Raw genomic sequence first — 23,657 nt, 5'->3', positions numbered from 1 at the left:
ATACCAGTTCTCCTGCAAATGTCTTAGGCCTTCTCCAAATCAAAAAACATGGCCACAGTCTAGGATTTCTGCAGAAAACCCTTCATGACATCGGTGGACAAATTAACGAGATGGTCAACCGCAGAATGCCGCACTCTAAATCCACACTGTGCATTCATGAGTAAACATCGAGCCTCCAATGATCACACCAGCTGGGCATGAATCACACGTTCCATCACCTTGCAAATGCAGCTGGTGACAGAGATGGGGTGGTAGCCAGAAGGAAGGTTTTTGTCCTTACTGGGCTTAGGTATGGGTATGACTGTGGCTTCACGCCAGCGTCCAGGAAATATGACCTCAGGCCAGATGTGGTTGTGTGTGTTAAGCAGAAAGTGCTTGCCTGCAAGAGAGGTGCTGCAGCTTCTGAATATGAATAGCATCTGGCCCTGGGGCAGAGGACCAGGATGAACTGAGAGCACGATCTAGCTCCCTCATAGTGAAGGCGGCATTGTAGCACTCACGATTCGGAGAAGAGAAGGGTATTGCCCGAGCCTCCTCCACTTGTTTCCGATGGATAAAGGCAGGGTGATAGTGGGAAGAGCCGGCCGAGGTGGCCGAGCGGTTCTAGACGCTACAGTCTGGACCCGCGCGACCGCTATGGTTGCAGCTTCGAATCCTGCCTCGGGCATGGATGTGTGTGATGTCCTTCGGTTTAAGTAGTTCTAAGTTCTAGGGGACTGATGACCTTAGAAGTTAAGTCCCATAGTGCTCAGAGCCATTTTTGATAGTGGGAAGAGCTCGAAACTTCCGCAAAATGGCGGCCAAAGGTGTTGGAGATAGCAATAGGATCCACAATGATATTGGCACCTACTGTCAGGCTGGAAATTTGGGAATGGATCTTGGTTCCAGAGAGCCAGTTGAGGTTGGCCTACACGACAGAGGAATGTGTGGAACTGTTAAAAGAACTAGTGAATGAAATCCAGCTAGCTCTTTTGCTATCCCGAAGAACACGACGACAATCTGCATGCATCTGTCTAAAATGAATGCAGTCTTCCCATCATAGTCTGGTGGTTAAAAACGCGGAGAGAATATCTCCATGCGCGAAATGCGTCACAGCATATCTCAGTCCACCAAGGGACTGGGTCACGATATGGTAAAGAGAAAGTGCGAGGAATGGAACGTTCGGCAGCAGTAAGGATAACATCAGTGAGATAGTCCACCTGCTCATCACAACTGAAGAAATCTTGTTCTGCAAAGGTCGCCAGGGAGGAGTAAAACTGCCAATCAGCCTTAGTAAGCTGCCATTTGGGCGTGCATGTGGATGGGATAGGAGTCAGCAGACGGAGAGCACACAGGAAATGGTCGCTCGAGTAGGCATCAGACATAATGGACCACTCAAGACGACAGGCAAGCTCGGCAGTGCAAAAGGATAGGTCTAAATGGGAATAGATGTCGAGGTGTCAGAAAGGAAAGTGGGTGCTTCAGTGTTAAGGCAGGAGAGGTTGAGTTGGTTAAGGAAGTCAGCCAAGAGGGCACCTCTCTGGCTCATCCTGGGAGAAACCCCAAAGGGGATGATGTGCATTAAAGTTACTGAGTAGCAAAAAAAAGGTGGAGGTAGCTGCCCAATAAGCTGAAGGAAGTCCGCCCTGATGACATCGAAGAATGAAGGTACATAAATGGTACAGAGAGAGAAAGTCAGATGGGGAAGGAAAATTTGAACGGCAACAGCTTAAAGATGGGTAGTCAGGGAGATGGGTTGACTATGAAGGTCATCCCATACGAGCAGCATGAGGCCCCTATGAGATAGCATGCCAACCCCAGTGGGGAAGGTCAAAACGAATCATTAAATAATTGGAAAGCTCAAAACAGTGTTGAGGGCGCTATTTCGTTTCCTGAAGCCAGAGTACAAGGGGATGCTGTGATGTTAAAAGCAGCTGTAAATCCTCTTTGTGGGGCCATTGGAGGACAGTCATGAGGAGGAAGAGTTGTAGGAGTTGCAACTCTGTGGCCACTGAAGGACAGCCGTTGGAGAATCACTACTACAGGATACAGAAGCAGAAGGATCCTGTTCCATGGGATCCACAGAAGCATTGGCATGCTTGTGCCGTCAGTCTGTGCAGTCCAATGCTGAGAAACAGTTCATGGTGCGCACCAGCGATACTGAGGCCAGCCGGTCTAGGTAACCACGTGGCCACACCATCAAGCAGGATCTTCGACTTGGTGAAGGAGAACAGCTACATGGATACTCTGCAAATCACATGTAAGTGCCTGGCAGAGGGTTCATCGAACCACCTTCACAATTCTCTATTATTCCAATCTCGTATAGTGCGCAGAAAGAATGAACACCTGTATCTATCCGTGTGAGCTATGATTTCCCTCATTTTATCATGGTGATCGTTCCTTCCTATGTAGGTCGGTGGCAACAAAATATTTTCGAATTCGGAGGAGAAAGTTGGTGACTGGAATTTCGTGAGAAGATTCCATCGCAACGAAAAACCCCTTTCTTTTAATGATTTCCAGCCGAAATTCTCTATCATTTCTGTGACACTCTCTCCCATATTTCGCGATAATACAAAACGTACTGCCTTTCTTTGAACTTTTTCGAGGTAATCCGTCAGTCCTATCTGGTAAGGATCCCACTCCGCACAGCAGTATTCTAAAAGAGGACGGACAAGTGTAGTGTAGGCAGTCTCCTCAGTAGGTCTGTTACATTTTCTAAGTGTCCTGCCAATAAAACGCAGCCTTTGGTTAGCCTTCCCCACAACATTTGCTACGTGTTCTTTTCAATTTAAGTTGTTCGTAACTGTAATACCTAGGTATTAAGCTGAATTTACGGCTTTTAGATTAGACTGATTTATCGTGCTACCGACGTTTAATGAGTTCAAATGGCTCTGAGCACTATGGGACTTAACTGCTGTGGTCATCAGTCCCCTAGAACTTAGAACTACTTAAACTTAAGTAACCTAAGGACATCACACACATCCATGCCCGAGGCAGGATTCGAACCTGCGACCGTAGCGGTTGCGCAGTTCCAGACTGTAGCGCCTAGAACCGCTCGGCCACCCTGGCCGGCTTAACGAGTTCCTTTTAGCACTCATGTGGATGACCTCAAACTTTTCGTTATTTAGGGTTAACTGCTACTTTTCGCACCATTCAGATATTTTTCTAAATCGTTTTGGAGTTTGATCTTCTGATGACTTTATTAATCGATAAGCGACAGCGTCATCTGCAAACAACCGAAGACGGCTGCTCATATTCTCCCCCATATCGTTTATATAGATAAGGAACAGCAAAAGGGCCTATAACACTACCTTGGGGAACGCCTGAAATAACTTCTGTTTTACTCGATGTCTTTCCGTCAATTACTACGAACTGTGACCTCACTGACAGGAAATCACAAATCCAGTAACATAACTGAGACGATATTACATAAGTACGCAATTTTACTACAAGCCGCTTGTGTGGTACAGTGTCAAAAGCCTTCCGGAAATCCAGGAATATGGAATCGATCTGAAATCCCTTGTCAATAGCACTCAGCACTTCATGTGAATAAAGAGCTAGTTGTGTTTCACAGGAACGATGTTTTCTAAACCCATGTTGACTGTGTCAATAGACCGGATCGTTCGCGGTAATTCATAATGTTCGAACAGAATATATGTTCTAAAATTCTGCTACATATCGACGTTAACGATATGGGCCTGTAATTTAGTGGATTATTCTTACTACCTTTCTTAAATATTGGTGTGACCTGTGTAACTTTCCAGTCTTTGGGTACAGATCTTTTGTCGAGCGAACGGTTGTATATGATTGTTACGTAAGGAGCTAATGCATCAGCATACTCCGAAAGGAACCTAATTGGTATACAGTCTTGACCAGAAGACTTGCTTTTAGTAAGTGATTTGAGTTGCTTCAGTACTCCGAGGATATCTACTTCTACGTTACTCATATTGGCAGCTGTTCTAGACTCAATTCTGGAATATTTACTTCGTCTTCTTTCGTGAAGGTGTCTTGGAAGGCTGTGTTTAGTAAATCTGCTTTGGCAGCACTGTCTTCGATAGTATCTCCATTGTTATCGCACAGAGAAGGCATTGATTGTTTCTTGCCGCTAACATACTTCACGTACGACCAAAATCTCTTTGGATTTTCTGCCAGGTTTCGAGACAAAGTTTCCTTGTGGAACTGTTATAGGCGTCTCGCATTGAACTCCACGCTAAATTTCGAGCTTCTGTAAAGGATCGCCAATTTTGGGGATTTTGCGTCTGTTTGAGTTTGGTATGTTTGTTTCGTTGTTTCTGCAACAGTGTTCTAACTCGTTTTGTGTACCAAGGAGGATCAGCTCCGTCATTTGTTAGTTAATTTGGTATAAACCTCTCAATTGCTGCCGATACTATCTCTTTGAATTTAAGCCACATCTGGTCTACACTTGTATTATTAATTTGGAATGAGTGGAGACTGTCTCTCAGGAAGACGCCAAGTGAATTTTCATCTGCTTTTTTGAATAGGTGTATTTTTCGCTTGTTTTTCGAGGATTTGCGGATTATAATATTCAGTCTCGCTACGACAACCCTGTATCACTAGTCCCTATATCGGTTTTGATGCTGGATATTAACTCAGGATTATTTATTGCTAAGGTAGGCGAAGTAATGGTGCTAAACTGTTCGCTTTGACCCTGTGCCTATAGTCATGATGTACAAATGGAGAAGATGTCTTAATTATTGACGACATCTTTGGCATAATTGTTTTATTAATCTCCATTGCATGATGTAATTTTAGATTTTTTACTTCTGATGAAGGTATATTTATATGTACCGAAACCTTGGTCAAGAATTTTAATAAAATTTTTATCCTGTAACTTTTTTTGGCTGTCATTCTTTATCATTGACAACTTTGTTTGCCTCAGTCGTGTCCACTCCTTCCACAGTATCCTCACCCCTATCCTGTCCCCCCTCCACCTCCTCACCCCATCTGAGGTCTATGCCTCCGCCTCCCAAATCCCTCCCTTCCAAATCCTTCTCCCTCGCGGCCCCTGCCCTCTCTGCCCCAGGGGCCACCCTTCCTCCTCCTCCCCCTCCGCCACCTGAGAAGTGATCCTCTTCTCAGGCGTCCATTGGGGAAACGATCCGGACCCCGGCTTCCGAGGTCCGGCGTTCCAAAACGGACCCCGCGTGCAAGGACCTTCTTCGGGTCCAGCCCACCATCCCCGTGCCTCATCGGACTTCCAAGAAGGCTTCCAAGAAGAAGTCGTTATCCCCCTCTCCACCCCGGCGCGTTTCGTCTGATGCTCCATCAACGAGTCGCTGCTCCCTGCCGTCCTCAGTTTCGCTGGGACGCTCTGCTGCCAGGCGCTCAGCTGGCCTCTCGTCGGCGAATGATGCTGCCCCTCCTATGCAACCCGGGAAAGCGGCCACAGCTGGCGACGACTTGATGGAACAGGATCCGCCTCCGGCCGGTTGTAGCGTTGTTCCCTCGAAACCTGGCCCTCTGCGGCCGTCGAGGTGACCAGCTCTTCATCTGTTTCGTTCCCCCTTTTTTCTGACTAGCGATGGCTTTGTTACATTGGAACATCAGGGGTATTCAATCTAATTGGGAGGAATTACAACTGCTCCTCCGCCTGCACTGTCCGCTCGTTCTTGGTCTCCAGGAAACCAAGTTGCGCCCAACTGACCATATTGCTTTTACCCACTATACCTCGGAGCGGTCTTACCTCACCCCTGCGGACGGTATTCCAGCTCATGGTGGGGTCATGTTGCTCGTTCGAGATGATGTCTATTACCATCCCATCCCATTGACCACCCGACTCCAAGCAATAGCTGTCTGTATTACTCTTTCTGCCATTACTTTTTCTCTTTGTACCGTCTACACTCCATCGTCATCCGCAGTTAGTCGGGCTGACATGATGCACCTGATTGTTCAGCTTCCTCCGCCGTTTTTATTGTTTGGCGACTTCAATGCCCATCATCCCCTTTGGGGCTCTCCTGCATCCTGTCAGAGAGGCTCCCTCTTGGCGGATGTCTTCAACCATCTCAATCTAGTCTGCCTCAATACTGGCGCCCCGACTTTCCTCTCTGACTCTAGTCATACCTACTCCCACTTGGACTTCTCGATCTGTTCTACCACTCTTGCCCGTCGGTTCGAGTGGTATGTCCTTTCTGACACCTATTCGAGCGACCACTTCCCCTGTGTCGTTCGTCTCCTGCCCCACACCCCATCCCCACGTCCTTCGACCTGAAACATACCGAAAGCTGACTGGGGACTTTACTCCTCCCTTTCGACCTTTCCGGACCACGATTTTCTCAGTTGTGACAGTCAGGTCGAATACATCATGGCTGTTATCATCAATGCTGCCGAACGTTCCATTCCTCGTACTACCTCTTCTTCACGTCGCGTTTCCGTCCCCTGGTGGAATGAGGCTTGTAGAGATGCTATCCGTGCTCGACGACGTGCTTTACGCACCTTTCGCCGCCATCCTATGTTGGCGAAATGTATTGGATACAAACGACTCCGAGCGCAATGCCGTAGAGTCATCAAAGACAGCAAAAAAGCTTGTTAGGCCTCTTTCACCAGCTCCTTTAACAGTTTTACTCCCTCTTCTGTCGACTGGGGTGGCCTGCGCCGGCTGTCGGGCATTAAGGCCCACTCCTCAGTACCTGGCCTGACTTCAGGTAATGAGGTCCTTGTTGATCCATTGGATGTCTCCAACGCCTTCAGCTGCTTTTTCACGGAGGTTTCAAGCTCAGCCCATTACCACCCTGCCTTCCTTCCCAGGAAAGAGGCAGAAGAGGCTCGGTGACCTTCCTTCCACTCGCTGAATCTGGAAAATTATAACGCCCCCTTTGCTATGCGGGAACTCGAACGTGCACTTGCACTGTCCCGGTCCTCTGCTCCGGGGCCAGATGCCATTCACGTTCAGATGCTGGCACACCTTTCTCCGGCAGGCAAAAGCTTCCTTCTTCGTACCTGCAATCGTGTCTGGACTGAAGGTCAAGTCCCCATGCGTTGGCGTGACGCTGTCGTTGTTCCTATACCCAAACCCGGGAAGGATAGACACCTTCCTTCTAGTTACTGCCCCATTTCTCTTACAAGCTGTGTCTGTAAGGTGATGGAGCGCATGGTTAACGCTCGGTTAGTTTGGATTCTTGAATCTCGACAGCTACTTACCAATGTTCAATGCGGCTTTCGTCGCCGCCACTCCGCTGTTGACCACCTTGTGACCTTGTCGACATTCATCATGAACAACTTTTTGCGAAAGCGCCAAACGGTCGCCGTGTTCTTCGATTTGGAGAAGGCTTATGATACCTGTTGGAGAGGAGGTATCCTCCGCACTATGCACAGGTGGGGTCTACGCGGTCGCCTGCCCCTTTTTATTGATTCCTTTCTAACAGATCGAAAGTTTAGGGTACGTGTGGGTTCCGTATTGTCCGACGTCTTCCTCCAGGAGAACGGAGTGCCTCAGGGCTCCGTCTTGAGCGTAGCCCTTTTTGCCATAGCGATCAATCCTATTATGGATTGCATTCCATCTAATGTCTCAGGCTCTCTTTTTGTCGATGACTTCGCGATCTACTGCAGTGCCCAGCGAACATGCCTCCTGGAGTGCTGCCTTCAGCGTTGTCTGGACAGCCTATACTCATGGAGTGTGGCAAATGGCTTCCGGTTCCCTGAAGAGAAGACGGTTTGCATCAACTTTTGGCGATATAAAGCGTTCCTTCCGCCATCCTTACATCTCGGTCCCGTTGTTCTCCCATTCGTGGAAACAACTAAGTTTCTAGGGCTCACACTGGACAGGAAACTTTGTTGGTCTCCGCATATCTCTTATTTGGCTGCCCGTTGTACACGTTCCCTTAATGTCCTCAGAGTTCTTAGTGGTTCATCTTGGGGAGTGGATCGCACTGTCCTGCTTCGCTTGTATCGGTCCATAGTCCGATCAAAGCTGGATTATGGGAGACTCGTCTACTCATCTGCTCGGCCATCCCTCTTTCGCCATCTCAACTCCTTCCACCATAGGGGGTTATGTCTTGCGACTGGAGCCTTCTATACTAGTCTCGTCGAGAGTCTTTATGTTGAAGCTGCCGAATTAACATTGACCTACTGGCGTGACATACTGCTTTGTTGGTATGCCTGCCGGCTGTTGTCAATGCCCGACCACCCCTCTTATCAGTCCTTCTTCGCCGATTCTCTTGACCGTCAGTATGGGTTGTATGTGTGTGCCCTGCTGCCCCCTGGAGTCCGCTTTCGTCACCTGCTTCGACAATTGGATTTTGCCCTCCCTACCACCTTCAGAGAGGGTGAGAGCCCAACACCACCTTGGCTCCAGGCTCCGGTTCATATTTATCTCGACCTCAGCTCGCTCCTGAAGGAGGGTACTCCGGCTGTAGTGTATTGCTCATGGTTTGTCGAACTTCATGCGCGACTTGCCAGTCACACCTCTATTTACACTGATGGCTCCAAAACTGACGATGGTGTCGGCTGTGCCTTTGCCGTCGGGGCCGTCACCTTTAAATACCGGCTCCTCGACCAGTGTTCCAGCTTTACGGCCGAGCTTTTTGCTCTCCATCAGGCCGTTCAGTATGCCCGCCGCCACCGCCATTCATCGTATGTACTCTGCTCTGATTCACTCAGTGTTCTTCAGAGCCTTGGAGCTCCATATCCGGTCCATCACTTGGTGCAACGGATCCAGCAGTCCCTCCAGTCTTTTGCTGATGGTGGCTCTCCTGTCAGCTTTCTGTGGGTTCCCGGCCATGTAGGAGTGCCTGGGAATGAGGCTGCTGATGCTGCAGCCAAGGCTGCAGTCCTCCTGCCTCAGCCAGCCTCCCATTGTGTCCCGTCATCTGACGTTAGTGGGGTTGTTCATAAGAGGCATGTGTCGTTGTGGTGGAATACTTGGTCCTCACTTCAAGGAAACAAGCTCTGGGCAGTAAAACCGTTCCCAACTGCTTGGACAACCTCCTCCCGACCATCTCGACGAGAAGAGGTCCTTCTGACCAGGTTGCGGATTGGGTATTGCCGGTTTAGCCACCGCTACCTGCTCTCCGGTGACCCAGCCCCGCAGTGCCCTTGTGGTCATGCATTAACAGTGCGCCATGTTTTATTGTCGTGTCCCCGTTTTAGTCAATCTCGTGTTGTCCTGCCTCTGCCATCTGCTTTACAGGATCTTTTAGCTGATGATGCTCGAGCAGCTGCTCGTGTTCTTCGTTTTATTACTTTGACTGGCTTGTCCCAAGACATCTAACTCTTTCACTTATTTTATCTGCATCTTTGTACGAACTTTCTGGTGTCCCCCCCCCCCCCCCCTTGAGCGTTACTAGAGTCTATGTGCTCTAACAATTATGACTGGGCGCTAATGACCTCAGTAGTTGAGGGCCCTTAAACCCCAAAAGCCCCTGCTACCCGTGTAGCCGCCTCCTGCATATAGTGGACACCTGACCTATTCAGCAGAACCCGAAACCCAACCACCCTTTGGCGCAAGTCGAGGAATCTGCAGCCTACATGGTCTCAGAACCGTCTGAGCTTTTAATTCAAACCCTCCACTCGGCTCAGTACCAGAGGTCTGCAATCGGTCCTGTCGACTATGCTGCAAATGGTCAGCTTTGCTTTCATCTTGGAAGCAAGACTGGCAGCCTTTACCACTTCTGTTAGCTGCCTGAAACCAGAGGGAATCTTTTCTGATCCAAAGCGACACATATCATTGGTAACGACGTGAGCAACCACCTGCTGTTGGCTGCACCCTGTGCTATTCATGGCATCAAGGAGGACCCTTTCCACATCTGGAATGACTCCACCCGGCATGCGCATGGAGTGCACATTGGTTTTCTTACCCTCCTTGTCAGCCAAGTCCCTAAGGGGCCCCATAACGCGCCTAACGTTGGAGCTCCCAACTACCAATAGTCCCACCCTCTGCGATTGCCGGAATCTTGCAGGCTGAGTGGCTTCCTCTGAAACAGGACAGGCGACAGCATCCGGCTCAGCAACAGTGTCAGCCACAGACAGCACCTGGAACCTGTTTGTCAGACAAACCGGGGAGGCCTTACATGTGGCCACCTGGGAAGTCTTTCGCTACCTGCTTCGCCCTGGAGCGACCTCCCACTCGAACACAGGTGAGGGGTCAGTCTCAGTGCGAGCAGTAATTGGGTTGGCCACTGGTGAAGACCGATCGGACTGATGCACTGGACATCCGTTGGATCCCCATGGCCGACTGACAACAATGGTGCCCATCCACTACAGTCTCAAGCTGTGTAACCGAAGCTATCACAGCCTGAAGCTGAGAGCGAAATGTGACAAACTCGGATCGCATCTGCACACAACAATCGCAGTCCCTGTCCATACGAAAGACCATGGGAAACTAAACTATGCAGATGAACGGACTATCGGCACATGCTGCGCAACACTAATGTAGACCCTTACGAAAACGCACGAACTATGTCTAGTAATACGCAGATATTCAAGAACCTAACTACTGAAGCACTCAGGTGAAACTACATAATTTGCCACTGATAACATCTTTTAATATATCACAAAATCGGTTTACTTTCTGACACAAACGAAAACGCGAGAACTGTGGCTATTAGATTTTAAATTTACACGCTCAAACTCAAGAAACTAAACTATTAAAGCACACAGATGATATAATAAAATTCGCTCCTGCTTAGGAGCTCGTAAACGTCACAAAAGCGGTTTACTTATCTGTTGCTGCGTCTGTTGCGGTCAGCTAACACTGCCTGACTGTTTGTCTTTAGTGGACTTCAACTCTTCTCGTCAGAGAAACACTTCGGTGTTTGGCTGGAGGGACGGAGGAAGTCTCTCTGGAGTACTACTACTGTTCTTTCCTGCCTGCCGGTTGTGTAGTGGGTACCTTCGCACCCTTAAGCGAGAGAGTGTTTGGAGCACAGCGGGACAGGGGGACAGCAATGCTACCTTGACACTGGGCGACTTCACAACCTCAGAGCCAAATTTGAGGTAGCATGTCTGCGTGGCCATGTCCTTCATGGAGTGAGGGGTAACAAGAACTGAACTACAGGTTTCAGACGGGAGAACACAGGATTTGCGACTAGCCAGTAACTTGCAAGCTATTGGGTAAGGCCCTTTTCCATTACCCGAATCTCCTGAACAGCCCACTCATCTAGATACACGGAACAATCCCGGGAGGAGGCAGCATGGTCGCCATTGCAGTTGATACAGCGGGGAGAAAGAGGCGGACATTTGCCCTTGTGTGCATCCCTGCCACAGGTTATTCATTTGGCTGGGTGTTGACAAGAAGTTCAAGTGTGGTTGAAACGATGACTCTGGTGGCAGTGCACGGGATTCGGTATGTACGGCTGGACTGTGATTTCATAGCCAGCTTTAATCTTGGATGGCAGCACCACCCTATCAAAGGTGAGGAAAAGAATGCGGGTGGGCTCCAAGGAGGAATTTACCTTTTTCATTACACAATGAACGGCAGTGACACCCTGATCAGAGAGGTATGATTGTATTTCAGCCTCGGTTAGACCGTCAAGCAGCCTGATGTGAATTACTCCACAGGAAGAATTCAAAGTTCTACGTGCGTCGACACGAACAGGGTAGCAGTGAAGAAGCGAGGCAGCAAGTAGTGGTTGTGCTTTGGAACCAGAAGCCTGCTCCAAAAGCAAAGTGCCATTCCATAAGCGAGAGCAGGATTTCACAACCCCAGCAATGCATCAACAACTTTTTGAATAACAAACAGATTGACCGTGGCAAATGACTGACCGTCTTCCATACATGATACTACAAGGAACCACGATGCAGCGCAAAGGGTCTTCAAATCAGTAGCCTCATTATGTTTATGTTTTGTAAACATCAAAGTAGAGGATGACTGACTCATCGCAAGGAAATCCCCCTTAATTGTCAGTGTCTCCAATGGTGTGCTCCTTCTAACTGGGGACCTCCTTCAAAAGGAGGTGCACCTGCCTTAGGTGGTAGTTCACACCTCAGGCCACACCTCCCGAACACCTGACAGAGGGGCCAATTGGCAATTTGGGAATATTAAAGCTCAGGCAAACACCCCTCCCTGGGCCTGGCCTGTATCAGAGGTATGTCCAAACCCTACCTGTCGACCCAGAGCTGGGGATTACGCATTACCGAGTCACCTTTTATGAGTCAGACACGTGAGCCAGCTTTCAGGAGCACACAAGGGGCAAAAAAAAAAAAGTATCCTCAAACGCCGAAGCGGAGGAACGAGAGGAGAAGGGAAACAAAGAATAGAAAAGGGAGCGAAAAACAAAGGTGAGACTGTTTGCATGTCAGCGACAGAATGCAGAACATTCCCAATAATGCCCCAGACATGTTCCCAAGGGAGGGGAAAAAGAATAGCAAGAGGATAGACATACAGCACAAAAGGGATAAGTGCTGGAAAGGTTGCGGCCCCAAGGTAGGCAAGCACAAACCCACTGAAAAGTTGCAAGCACCCTGGAGGGGGGTGGGGGGGTCAGCACTGTTGAGAGCCCATCTGGGCAGGTGTCCACAGGAGTGACACTAGGGTGAGACAGATCAGGAAGTGGGCACTACCATACATGTCATTGTGGACCCTCCAGTGGAGTGTTGGGAGACAAGAAGGCCTGAAAATCGAAAAGCCCATGGCTAAGAACATTCCATTTGCCAGACTGGAGTGTGTGCAGGTACCAGTATTTAAGAGACAGAAGTCAACTTGTTCCAGTAGATTTCAGAGGTCCTTACCGCAGCCAGTGACGATGGTTACACCCCACACAGGGTTATGGGCATTGAAATCAGCCAAGATTAGGGAAGGTGAAGGTAGCAGAGAAACCAATGCAAACAGTATGTTCAGAGTCATCATCAGGTGGGAGTTAACTACTGCAAATGGTAATATGAAATGCTGTTACCCACACAGCCACAGCCTCCAAAAGTGTACTAGAGGCACAAGTTAATTATGTAGAGTGTCTAGAGCGCAAGTGCAAATTCTGACCAACACCCCGTCACAGGCAGCATGATTTTTACCATATTCCCTGTATCCACGAAGGGCTGGAGTCTTGTGTTGCTGGAAACCAAGTCCCCTGAAAGGCAGGTGATGTGCTTAAAAGATGTCATAGCTCAGCCAGGTGATGGAAAGAACTGCTCAAACTCCACTTGAGAATAATTACAATGTACAGTGAGGCCATTAAGGGAGCAAAGGGTAAGTTATGCCTTAGGTTCACCTGCTGCCACTGGTTGAGGATTTATGGCATCAATATACATAGGTTCCAGGTTCCGTTGTGTTGTGCAAACTAGGAACTCAGGGGCCTTTGGAATCTCCACCTTGGCCACAGGAGTGGAACATGTGAGATCTGGTGGTGTGGGAGCCACTGGATTGTCCTATTTGGAGGACATTTTCTTGTCTTTCCTCTCCTCAGAGGGTTTTGATGACTGCAAATTCTCTGAATTAGTTTTAGTGAAATAGGATGATCGTAAAGCCCTGCAACCAACAGCCTGTGGCTCCTTCAGCCACTGCCTGGTGTCCGATTGTAGACTGCAGAAACCTTGCAAGAAAGTGTCCTGAAGGACCCCTTCTGGGTGAGATAGGCTGGAGGAAGGTGATTTGCCTCTGGCTAGGAAGTGGGGACCAATGTCCCTGGAGGGTGGGAAGCCATTTGTCCTGAAGTAGGTGTGGGGGAAGTAGGAAGAGGGTAGTCCCCAACCATCATGGGGACAGGCATGGTTGAGTGGCCCTGAGGGTCGACTAGGGGGTGGGTGCCATCATAGCTGCACCATATGACCATATTTGATTTGTTCGGTGCAGCCACTTTTCCTTCTCTGCCTCTTGGTAACTCATTTTGTCTAGAGTCGTATTTCAGTATTTTCTTTTTTCTATGGTAAACAGTGCAATCTGGTAGAACAGTGCTTTCCACAACTGACATATGGAAGGGGGAGTGCACAGGGAGCATTAACATGCAGCAGTCATCCACAATCTCTACATATGGGGATAGTGTTGCAACAAATACATGTGCCCAAATTTCAAGCACTTTAAGCACCACACGGGAGGAGGGAGACAAAATGAAGGCACCGGTGGCAACTTTTTGTCCTTTGGCCGCCTACGTATGCAACCGACAATGTGTGCACCCCGTTGCTCCGAGTTGGCATGTAGCTCATCAGATTGTAAGTGCAGGCCTCTATGGAAAATGATGCCCTTAACTAAATTTAGACTTATGGGGAGTGACAGTCACCGGTATGTTACCCAGCTTGTTAGAAGCTAGCAGTGTACATGACTGGGCAGGGGATACCTTTTGATCAGAATTGACCCACTTTTCATTTTAGAGATGTTTGCCAGTTCCCCAAACTTGTCTTCTATGTTGTCCACAAAGAACGCAGGCTTTGTGGCCAAGAAGGAATCATCGTCACCCAGTCTTTGTACAAATCAAGTACTATGGGGTGCGCTTGCCACATAGCCCTACAATCCTTCCAGGGTGTTATGAGGAAAGAGAACGTTTTAGAATCTTATCTTCCTGCATTGAAGGAGGAGTATCCTTTCATAGAGACTACCGGGACCTTATGGCCACCAGCGGGAAATAACTTCGTCCACTTCATTTGCAGCTGATCTGCCACGATGCCACCCACTCCGAATGGAGATTCTCCCCATGGGCACCACCCAGCCTCAGCAATGGCTACTTGGCACAGTGCAATCCCTGCATGGTCTGGGGCCTACCATGATGCAGATGCTTACTCCCACACAGCACACTCCCATCATGCACTGGTGCTGCTACTTACATTGTGGTTTCAGTTGCCTGACACTGCAGTCATGTGTGAACAGTGTTTGCGTGAGTGTGTGTACATGTGTCTATTGTAGATGAAGACCTTAATGGCTGAAAGCTATAACTGTGCAGTCTTCTTGTTGTGCCTATCTGCATCTCAGCATCTCCACTACACAATAACGTTTGAATCTGAATGGACAGAGGAGGAAAGCAGACATTGGGTTATTGAAGAACCTGTTAGCTAAAAGTAAACAATGGGGGACCCACCAAAATGGTTAGTTGGTGAAGTGGACCTCACCCACTCTTTCAGACAAATATTCCAGTACCTTAACCACTGCATGAACCAACTTAATGGGAATCAGTCACCCTGGAAAAAATTTTTGGTTTTGTAGCTACGAAAATATGAAATATCAGGGTACTTACCAGACATTCAATGCCCTGTGACAATGGTGCTACATTATCCTTTTTGAAATTCATCAACTGAGCTTATATTACACAAAATTTATTAAAAATGTAGTAGCTGGGTCAGCAATTCAAATTCCAAGCCCACAAACAACAAATATACATTGGCACTTTAAAGCTGCAGATATATCATCATGACCAATAACCAGGTGCTATCAATTGACAGTAATTTCAAAAATGTCATGCATGTCATTCTTGAGTCTCTTTCAACAAGAAACCCCATGATCTAGCAAAATTTGCAACATTTAATAGTTACAGCATTCTCATTTTCAGTACCAGCATGCAACCACAGATACTTTACTCAGGGGTGAATGATACAGATCCAATTGTGTACCAATGTGTGAGCAAGACTGACAATTATGAAGTAAGTACCCAACAAGGTAGCTGACTTCCTTATACAGCATGCCTTCAGCTGATGAAATTTATGGACTTCTTGCATCACCTCAACCCTTCTGAGGCCTTACACGATCAAGTAGCAGCAGCTCCAGTGACAATGACCAGGAGAGTGGTGTGCTGAGCACACCCGCCTTCGTATCTGCATCTAGTAACGACTGTCAGCTGAGGATGACACACCCATCAGCCAGTACCGCTGTGTCTTCTGAGGCTTGTTCGGATGCCTACTATCTTTGGAGTAAAGGTTATGTTTCCAACATGTCTTCAAACTGATATGGAAAATTATTAACAGTGGTAATGAAGAGGCTAACTGTAAAAAAAGTGAAGCTGACAGAACACACCAAACAATTGGAATAATGGGTCAGCTGGGTCAGCTCAGTGTATGACCTTCTGATATCAAAAATGCCTTTGTATTACTGAAATATTCCTGAATATGAGGGACTGTAGTTAAAAGAAAGCATGCACAGTTAAGTGTGAAGACCGAAAGTACACACACACACACACACACACACACACACACAAACAAACCAGTGCAAAAAGAGGCAGTTTAGGGAATGGGCAAGGAATAAGAAGACAATGTAAGAAAAATGAGTCCATGCCAGTGGAAAATCTCCAAGATACAGATGAGAGCATGTGCGAGAGAGATGAGGTGTAGAAACGCTTCACTGTCTTTAATACAAAACCCAAATACAAAGTGAGGAACAGTCATCTGTTCAAGTACTTTATCAACCTTGACCCAAGTAAATATGACATTGTTCTCTCTGGTAAGGTAGTTCCAGTGAATTGTCATTTGTCCTTATTGTATATGTAAGTATCATTATACTCACCCTGTGTGAAAAATCTGGTATCAAGATGATCATTTGTGAAAGAAATCCATAAACATTGAAATTATTGAATCCGTGTGTAGTTTTGGTCATAAATCAAGTAATTACATCATCTGCAAGCACATTCAACAATCAAATACTATAGCTGGATGTCAATTCCAGTACCCTAATATAAGTGTATCACATTCTGTGGATCGTAACACAGGAAGATCACCATGATGTCTAATGAGTTAATGTAGGTCCATACATTAACAGAAGTAGCTGTTACAAATTACTTTTACATAATATATTAACAAATAGCTAGCATATGTCAGATTAACTATTTGTGCTACAAAAGGCTGTGAGCACAATTAGTGAAGCAGGTGGATGGAGAATGTCATCTGACTAATCCCAGTGCAAGCTCTCAGTGGAACCCATTCCCCACCTTTACACTTCATGAAAATCAAGGTGGTAAACCTAAGATCACTGCATTAGTAGTGAGTGATTTTAAACACAAGCCCATGATGTAGTAAAGTAGCAAGAAAGCCACTAGTTTAAAGAAGTTGCAGGCTGCAACTGAGTATTTACATACATATGCTGAAATTTTACGAAGTCTGCAATATTTGTGGCCTCTTTGTAATCAACATTGCTATGCTCACTCAATGGTTTTCAAACCTTGAGTCTAAGTCTGATAATTTACAGGATCAGCTTCTGAAAATATGTCTATAAATATTAAGCAGAGCTTGCTGGTGAATTTTTTTTTTTTTTTTTTTTTTTTTACACATCTTTGTGAGAATTAGAAATTAAACAAATTAAGCATCTACCATGAACTACACACACACACACACACACACACACACACACACACACACACACACACACACACACACACACAGAGAGAGAGAGAGAGAGACAGAGAGAAATATTGGTTATTATCCATTCTTTTTTGAGTTATGAAGCAGCAATAATTCATTTCTTCAAGTAGCACACTGACATATCACACATTAGCATTAACTTGTGACAGGAATCAATATGTGTAGATATTCAAACACTTCCAAATTAATAATGAAATAAGTACTAATCATGATAAATCCATCTCACTTTTCATTCTGGAGGCAATAAATAGTGGCACACAAATTAATGGTTCTATCAGACCACATTATTTGATTAGATGAAAAAACTTTAATGAAGTTAATGAGTCATACGCAATACAGAAATATCTTTGGAAACACCAACAACATCAGGCACATCACAGGAGTGTGACAGAACCATATATGCTCAACTATATGTCAGTACAACTGTCCTGCAGTTTGTAAACAATACAGTTACATACAGCAGCAATATTACTAAAGTGCTGTACTGTGCAAAAGATCGACAGCTGATGAAAACTTTCCTGAACTCTTTGAACTCTTGCAAATGGCTCTTAATGAAATATGAGTAATAATACGTGCACAGATAGGAAAAATATTTAATAATGTTTTACTGCACTATGAGTTAGCACTTACCTAACACCAAATACTAATTATTTAAGATAGAACCAATACATTACGGGAGCATCTTAATGAAATCATTTCATTCAGGAAGGGAACTGTTAGAAAACTTTCATCTAAAATTATTTGGCAGCTTTCCTTATTAAATTGGATTGACACAAATGAGAATTCAAATAAGAGCTGCACAATATATTACACGTTAAGTCAGTACGAGAATAACAAATAATCATTCCAATGTTAGGGGTTACATGACGAATTCTACAGCAGAGTAGTTTTCTCTTAAAATTCTGACAGTATGCAGTACCATACTACTTAAGGAAAACTATGCCAACCCCTATACATGTCAAATCTGAAGGGAAACAGTCATTCTTCGGGTACACTAAGATCCTCTACCACAAAGTGTATGATGAGCCACATAGCGACTGTCAACTGGGCAGCTAACAACAAAATACATATTCATAGTTTTGATAATCATGTAGTTTATATTGAAGGTTGGATTTTTATTTTTACGATATATTTCACAGAGCAAACAATTCTCTCTTCTTTCTGTTTTAATCATTTTATTCAGTCCAAATTATGAACAATTTGCACAGACATTTCAGTAAACATTCATAATATTCAGAAGTAGACAGGTTTGTATAACTTCAGTGTTACTTCATTCAAACAAAACATTACATAAAAGCAACCATAAAAATAATTTGCAGTCGTGTCAAATATATCAGTAGGAAATAGATAGTTCGTTATATTTATGTGCTAAAAATTCAACAAATTTTACACAATCACCACATTACATACAGATAATGTGAAGAAAGAGATATCTACCACCAAAGCACCACCAAAACTTTTATGTGGAAGGTTATAAATATCTTTATTAGCCAACCGAAAACAGAACTTCAAAGAATTTTCAACAATTTACACTGAGACAATATTTCCAGAAAATTAACATTAAATTTGAAAAATTGTAAACAAGTTGCAAAACTTGTTGCATAAAAATAGTGGTCAAGTAATTATTTCACCTATTCAGAGGCACTTAAACTGCAGCATATACTTAGAACTTTTTGTTGTAAAAATTTAATTAGGTTTTGAAACTTTCGCCTGAGGAAGAAAATAGCAGAATAAAAGATCACCAGTTTACATTCATTTACATTTTCTTATTTGACTTAAGTCTAACGTGATTTATTTCAATATACTAATTATGCTTTCTCAGAATGTTGCTTATAACATCTGCAGTATGCATATAAAAAGTATTTTTGAGGAATAAGTCCACTGTAGGCTCCAATAATGGTAAAAACTCTAGTCCCATCAGTAGAAATGCCTCATTGTAAGTAAATGAAACAAAATCCCTGTGAGTAGATCACTTTAGCAATTTTAAAAGTTTGAAATGTGTGTAGTTTTAAAAACAGCTTTGTCTTGAGTAGTATAATATGGCTGTAGAATAAAAGAGGCATTGCCATTGTTTCAGCTCATCAGTGTGATAAAACTTTGTGAAAAATACTTCTAACATATTTTGGTTAGATTTCATGAAAATAAATACATATTTAATAATATTTCTAAACATTTTCATCTATAAATGAGCCTCTGCACATTGCTATCAACAAACAATGTCAGAGTCAATTATAATTCTCAGTACACACACACACACACACACACACACACACACACACACACACACACAGACAGAGAGAGAGAGAGAGAGAGAGAGAGAGAGAGAGAGAGAGAGAGAGAGAGAGAATGGTGGTGCCTAATCACCTCTCACTTCACTACAGAATCTTCAATCTGGCTCCACGCCGAAAAATAATTTTACACTGCATTCTAAAAGTTAGCTACACCATACATATATGTTATCATACAACATCAAGAGAACATGGATGATTGATCAACACATTCAAAACACGAATGGGTCTTGCTAGTTACCATAATATATACTGTATGTTTATGACACCATACCTGAACATTTACACAACTAGAATACCATATTCTGTTGTAAATTGCGTTGTCTGAAAAAATTAAACTTGTTGCATTTATACTAATGTAAGAGTTAACAAAGCTCAGAAAGAAAGCAGAATATGCAATGGAATTTGGATGGAGAAGTATGTTGTCCTGCCACTAATAAAACTGATTCATCTACCAAATCAGCATTAATTACATCTTTTTCAAATTACTTCTCAGCTTATACTACAGGTTTTTGCCTGTAAATCATAACTGTCGTCAATACAAAAGAAACATACAAAATATAAAACAATGATTACAATTACAACTAGTCCACAACTAATGGTAATGTCATGTACCTTTGTAACACAAGTGTTGACCTGTATATAGACTGTGGACACCCACATTCCTGCATTTGTTATAACTTGCTGACATTCCACTGAGAAGGCAAAGTAATTAATTAGAAACTTATTCAGAAAACTATTTTATACTTCAAGATCTTGGGTACTTATTTATTTTGTGCATATTTTTAATTGTGAGAAGTCAGACTATTCTTTGCAGTTAACAGGTACATGAAATGCTAGTCAAAGTAATTCTATGCAAATATGCCTCTGCCTCAGCTGTGTCCATCTTTCATTTGATAGTTGACACTCGTTTGCTGTTCAGAGTCAATTGGTGTTTGACCATCTGACAATATCACACAACTTCAAAGCCAATACACTCAAAAGTGAGTCATAACCCACAGACAGTAACTCTCCTTCAGGAGCTTTATGTGCAAAAGTATCTTAACAGGTTTGAGTGCATGTGCATATGCCAATCACAAATACACTACACTACACTACAAAACCAAGCTTTAGTCCTTACACAATTGAGCCACAAGACGCAGTTGAACTTAAATCTTACCACCATTAGAGACATGTTGCAACAGAACTGCAATCTATTAATGAAACAAAATCACTTTTAAATCATTCCAAACACATTTGATTAAACAAAACAATATGAAATTTTTCACTTCAACTGAGTCAACACCAGTATAGAGCAATGGGACTACTTTTCTGTCCAAACATGTTACAAATCCATTTCTGTGTCATTTTAGATCAAGTACAATGTATTTTTAATACTGGAACACCATTTCAAAATTTTTTAAACTTCTCAACCAACTCTCTTTGTTAGCCACCACTAAAAGCAAATTTTGGAGTCATTGCCAGTGACCAAAGCACTGAGTAATTTGAATCAATGGTGTATTTGGCTCCTAAGAAGATGACATTAACAGTGAAACAACACAAGACATTCTGAAGTGGTGTCATGGGAAAAGAAAAGATGTTGACAATATTACATAAAAAATACTTCTTGGACTGCTTTTTACAGAAAAAAATTAAGTACTGTTCTTTGGCAAAGTTCAAAAATTGCTTTGTCTTTAATGCACTCACTTGGGATGCACAATTTTCTTATATACAGGAAAATGCACAAAAATTACGAAAGATTAGTTTTCAGGATGGGTAATGTTAGAAAGTGTCTTATATGAAGATGGTTAGTTACAGATAACACATTGCAAGACATGGTATGAAGACAGTAGTGGGAGAAGGAAAACTGCAGTCTGCAAGTTCCATTGTGTTAACATTAGTAATGCACTCAGCCAGTTTACCATAGCCTGACAAAAACATTAGTTGGTATGGCACTTCAAGTGGTGTGGTCTATCTCGCAACTATGCAGAATTTTTATACTTCCCTAGCTTACTAAACTTTCTCAGTAGAATAAGAAGCAAGTAAATGATTAAAAATTAAACCTACTCAGTCAAATATTCAATGTTTATAGTTGAGGGAAAAATGTTTGCATCAAATCAACCTAGAAATGTAACTGGCATCATTTGTGACATTTACGAACAGCCTAAGTTCCACGTCCTGCCTAACACACCTAACTTTAATTTTAAAAACAGTAATTAAAATACGAAGATCAGGTACCTTACACAAACTAGTGGGATAAACTTTTACCTAATGTTGTGGAAAACAACCATTAGTCAGGAACAAATTTTAATTATATGAAAGAACGATCTCTCACCTACATTATAACATCTTCCAAGATTTTTACAGAGTAATCAAAACAGGTATGAAATATTTATGGATTTTTTTTTAAAAAAACGATACTTATTTCATATGACTAGACATATAGTATATTGCACACACTTTCAGGATGACTAGATGTCACACTGACTGTGGTAAATACATTAATTATTTTGCCATTTTCAGCATGACCAACAATTAAAATGCTCTGGTAAATAGAACCATAATACTGTTAAAACTGAGATCCACAATAATACTGCTTGGGAGGACACATTTGTACAGTTGTCTGTGTCAATAGGCTCCTTCATCAAAGAAGTCATCGTCTTCCTCCATATCTTCATCTTTGGGTGTGTATTTCTCACGGTAGGGCTTGTGACACAGTCTACGGCAACCAGGGCAGTACCAGTATGCAAGCACGCCAACAGACACCCCAAACAATAGTGTTGGCACGACAAGGGCGAGGATTAGATGGCGCAGATTTTCATCCCAGTCATACCTGGCAACAACCATTTCTGGATAGGCGCGGCTGAAATAACATGGGAATGGTTGCTTCACTGCCATTTCATCTCCATCACCTCGGAATTTCTTGGCAAAAACTGAACAGTTCACACTTGGCGGGTACCCACAGCCTTCCGTGTTGATGAAGAAACGTGTGCCAACAACATCCCAATTTGGAAGTGGGCTGAAGTTGCGGGCAGAGCCAGCTGCATACGGCTCGCGGCTGTAGTTAACAAGAATCTGATGACAACGAGCGGGCGCAGTCGTGCAGCCCTCACGACAAGACGCCCAGGAACAATTACGCAGTCCTTCTGCATAAACATGTTCCACAGTTGCACACGTTATAGGTTCAGATTCATAGTCGGACACAATTGCGGATATTGCTGGATCTACTACAAAGGGAATTAGGAACAGAAAGCCAAATACTGAAAGAACAGCTGTGGTACCAAGGCAAAGCGAAGTGTAAAACTTTGCCTTTTGCAAAAGTGTTTTTACTTCCGGAGTCTCTTCTGCTGGTTCCAGGCCGCCGCCGCCACCCCCGCCCTCTTCTCCCATTATCATTGTCGCCTCTTCGGGGTCCATCGTAGCGTTTTCGAGTCCACAAGGGACTCTTACACGTTCGTAAAGAAATTTGGACTTCAGTCTGATGAGTGAAATAATCCGTTGCTTAGATAAAAGCAATCGGATCTACGTAGGGCTATGTTGCTCACGCTCAATTTACGAATGTGGGTTACGAATCAAGTAACGTAAGCATAAGTTTCCTAATACAATGGTGGTGAAGCGGTTTGAGCGAGAGACATTTTCACAGTCACTTAGACACCACAAGTAAATGCCTAGTACTTCACAGAAGACATTCTGCCGATGAAAATGAATAAGGATCAAGTAGTGAAAATTCTATGTTTACTACAATTTAGGTTACCTTTGTTCGTCTGCAGTTACGTACAAATGGGAATAACGAAAGTGACGCAAAATTAAATGAGCATTTTCGGAAAAATCTTCCTAACACACATGACGAAATCTAATCTACAGGAAACAAGGTTGTAAGTTCTTTCGCTATCGCCACTACTCTACTGGTAGCTAGCAACTGTCAAATTTCGGTCCGCGGTTACAAAGACAACAACACCGGTTGCAAAGATGTTCTGCTCTTTACTCCTACCAAAGATGCTACGAAAACAGTACACACCGCTCATTCACAGTACGATGGATCGATGCAAAAAGCTTATTCGTATGAAAGATATTTATTACTATTTCTCATTTTAAAATGGCTGTCCACGTTACAAAAGACGTTAGAATTCGCATATAACAATGTGTTAACAAGTTCCACAGCATATATAGCTTATGAGCATTACAAAT

At 44.1% G+C, this 23,657-nt stretch overlaps 1 protein-coding gene across 1 annotated transcript; it reads right to left on the bottom strand.

Moving 5' to 3' along the window:
- Positions 1 to 17,707: 17,707 nt before the first annotated feature.
- Positions 17,708 to 23,402, bottom strand: LOC126187733 (protein tipE-like). The gene has a single exon (XM_049928983.1). The coding sequence runs from the start codon at positions 22,884 to 22,886 to the stop codon at positions 22,098 to 22,100; it is 789 nt and encodes a 262-aa protein (XP_049784940.1). The 5' UTR covers positions 22,887 to 23,402; the 3' UTR covers positions 17,708 to 22,097.
- Between the last annotated feature and the right edge of the window lie 255 nt (positions 23,403 to 23,657).

Source organism: Schistocerca cancellata, chromosome 5 (assembly GCF_023864275.1).
Source record: "Schistocerca cancellata isolate TAMUIC-IGC-003103 chromosome 5, iqSchCanc2.1, whole genome shotgun sequence".
NCBI classification, from domain to species: domain Eukaryota; kingdom Metazoa; phylum Arthropoda; class Insecta; order Orthoptera; family Acrididae; genus Schistocerca; species Schistocerca cancellata.
The sequence above is the reverse complement of the archived record's forward strand: the minus strand, read 5'-3'. Positions and strand labels throughout refer to the sequence as shown.

Coding starts and splice junctions, on each gene's coding strand:
- LOC126187733 (XM_049928983.1), bottom strand. CDS start 22,886: ATGGACCCCGAAGAGGCGACAATGATAATGGGAGAAGAGGGCGGGGGT.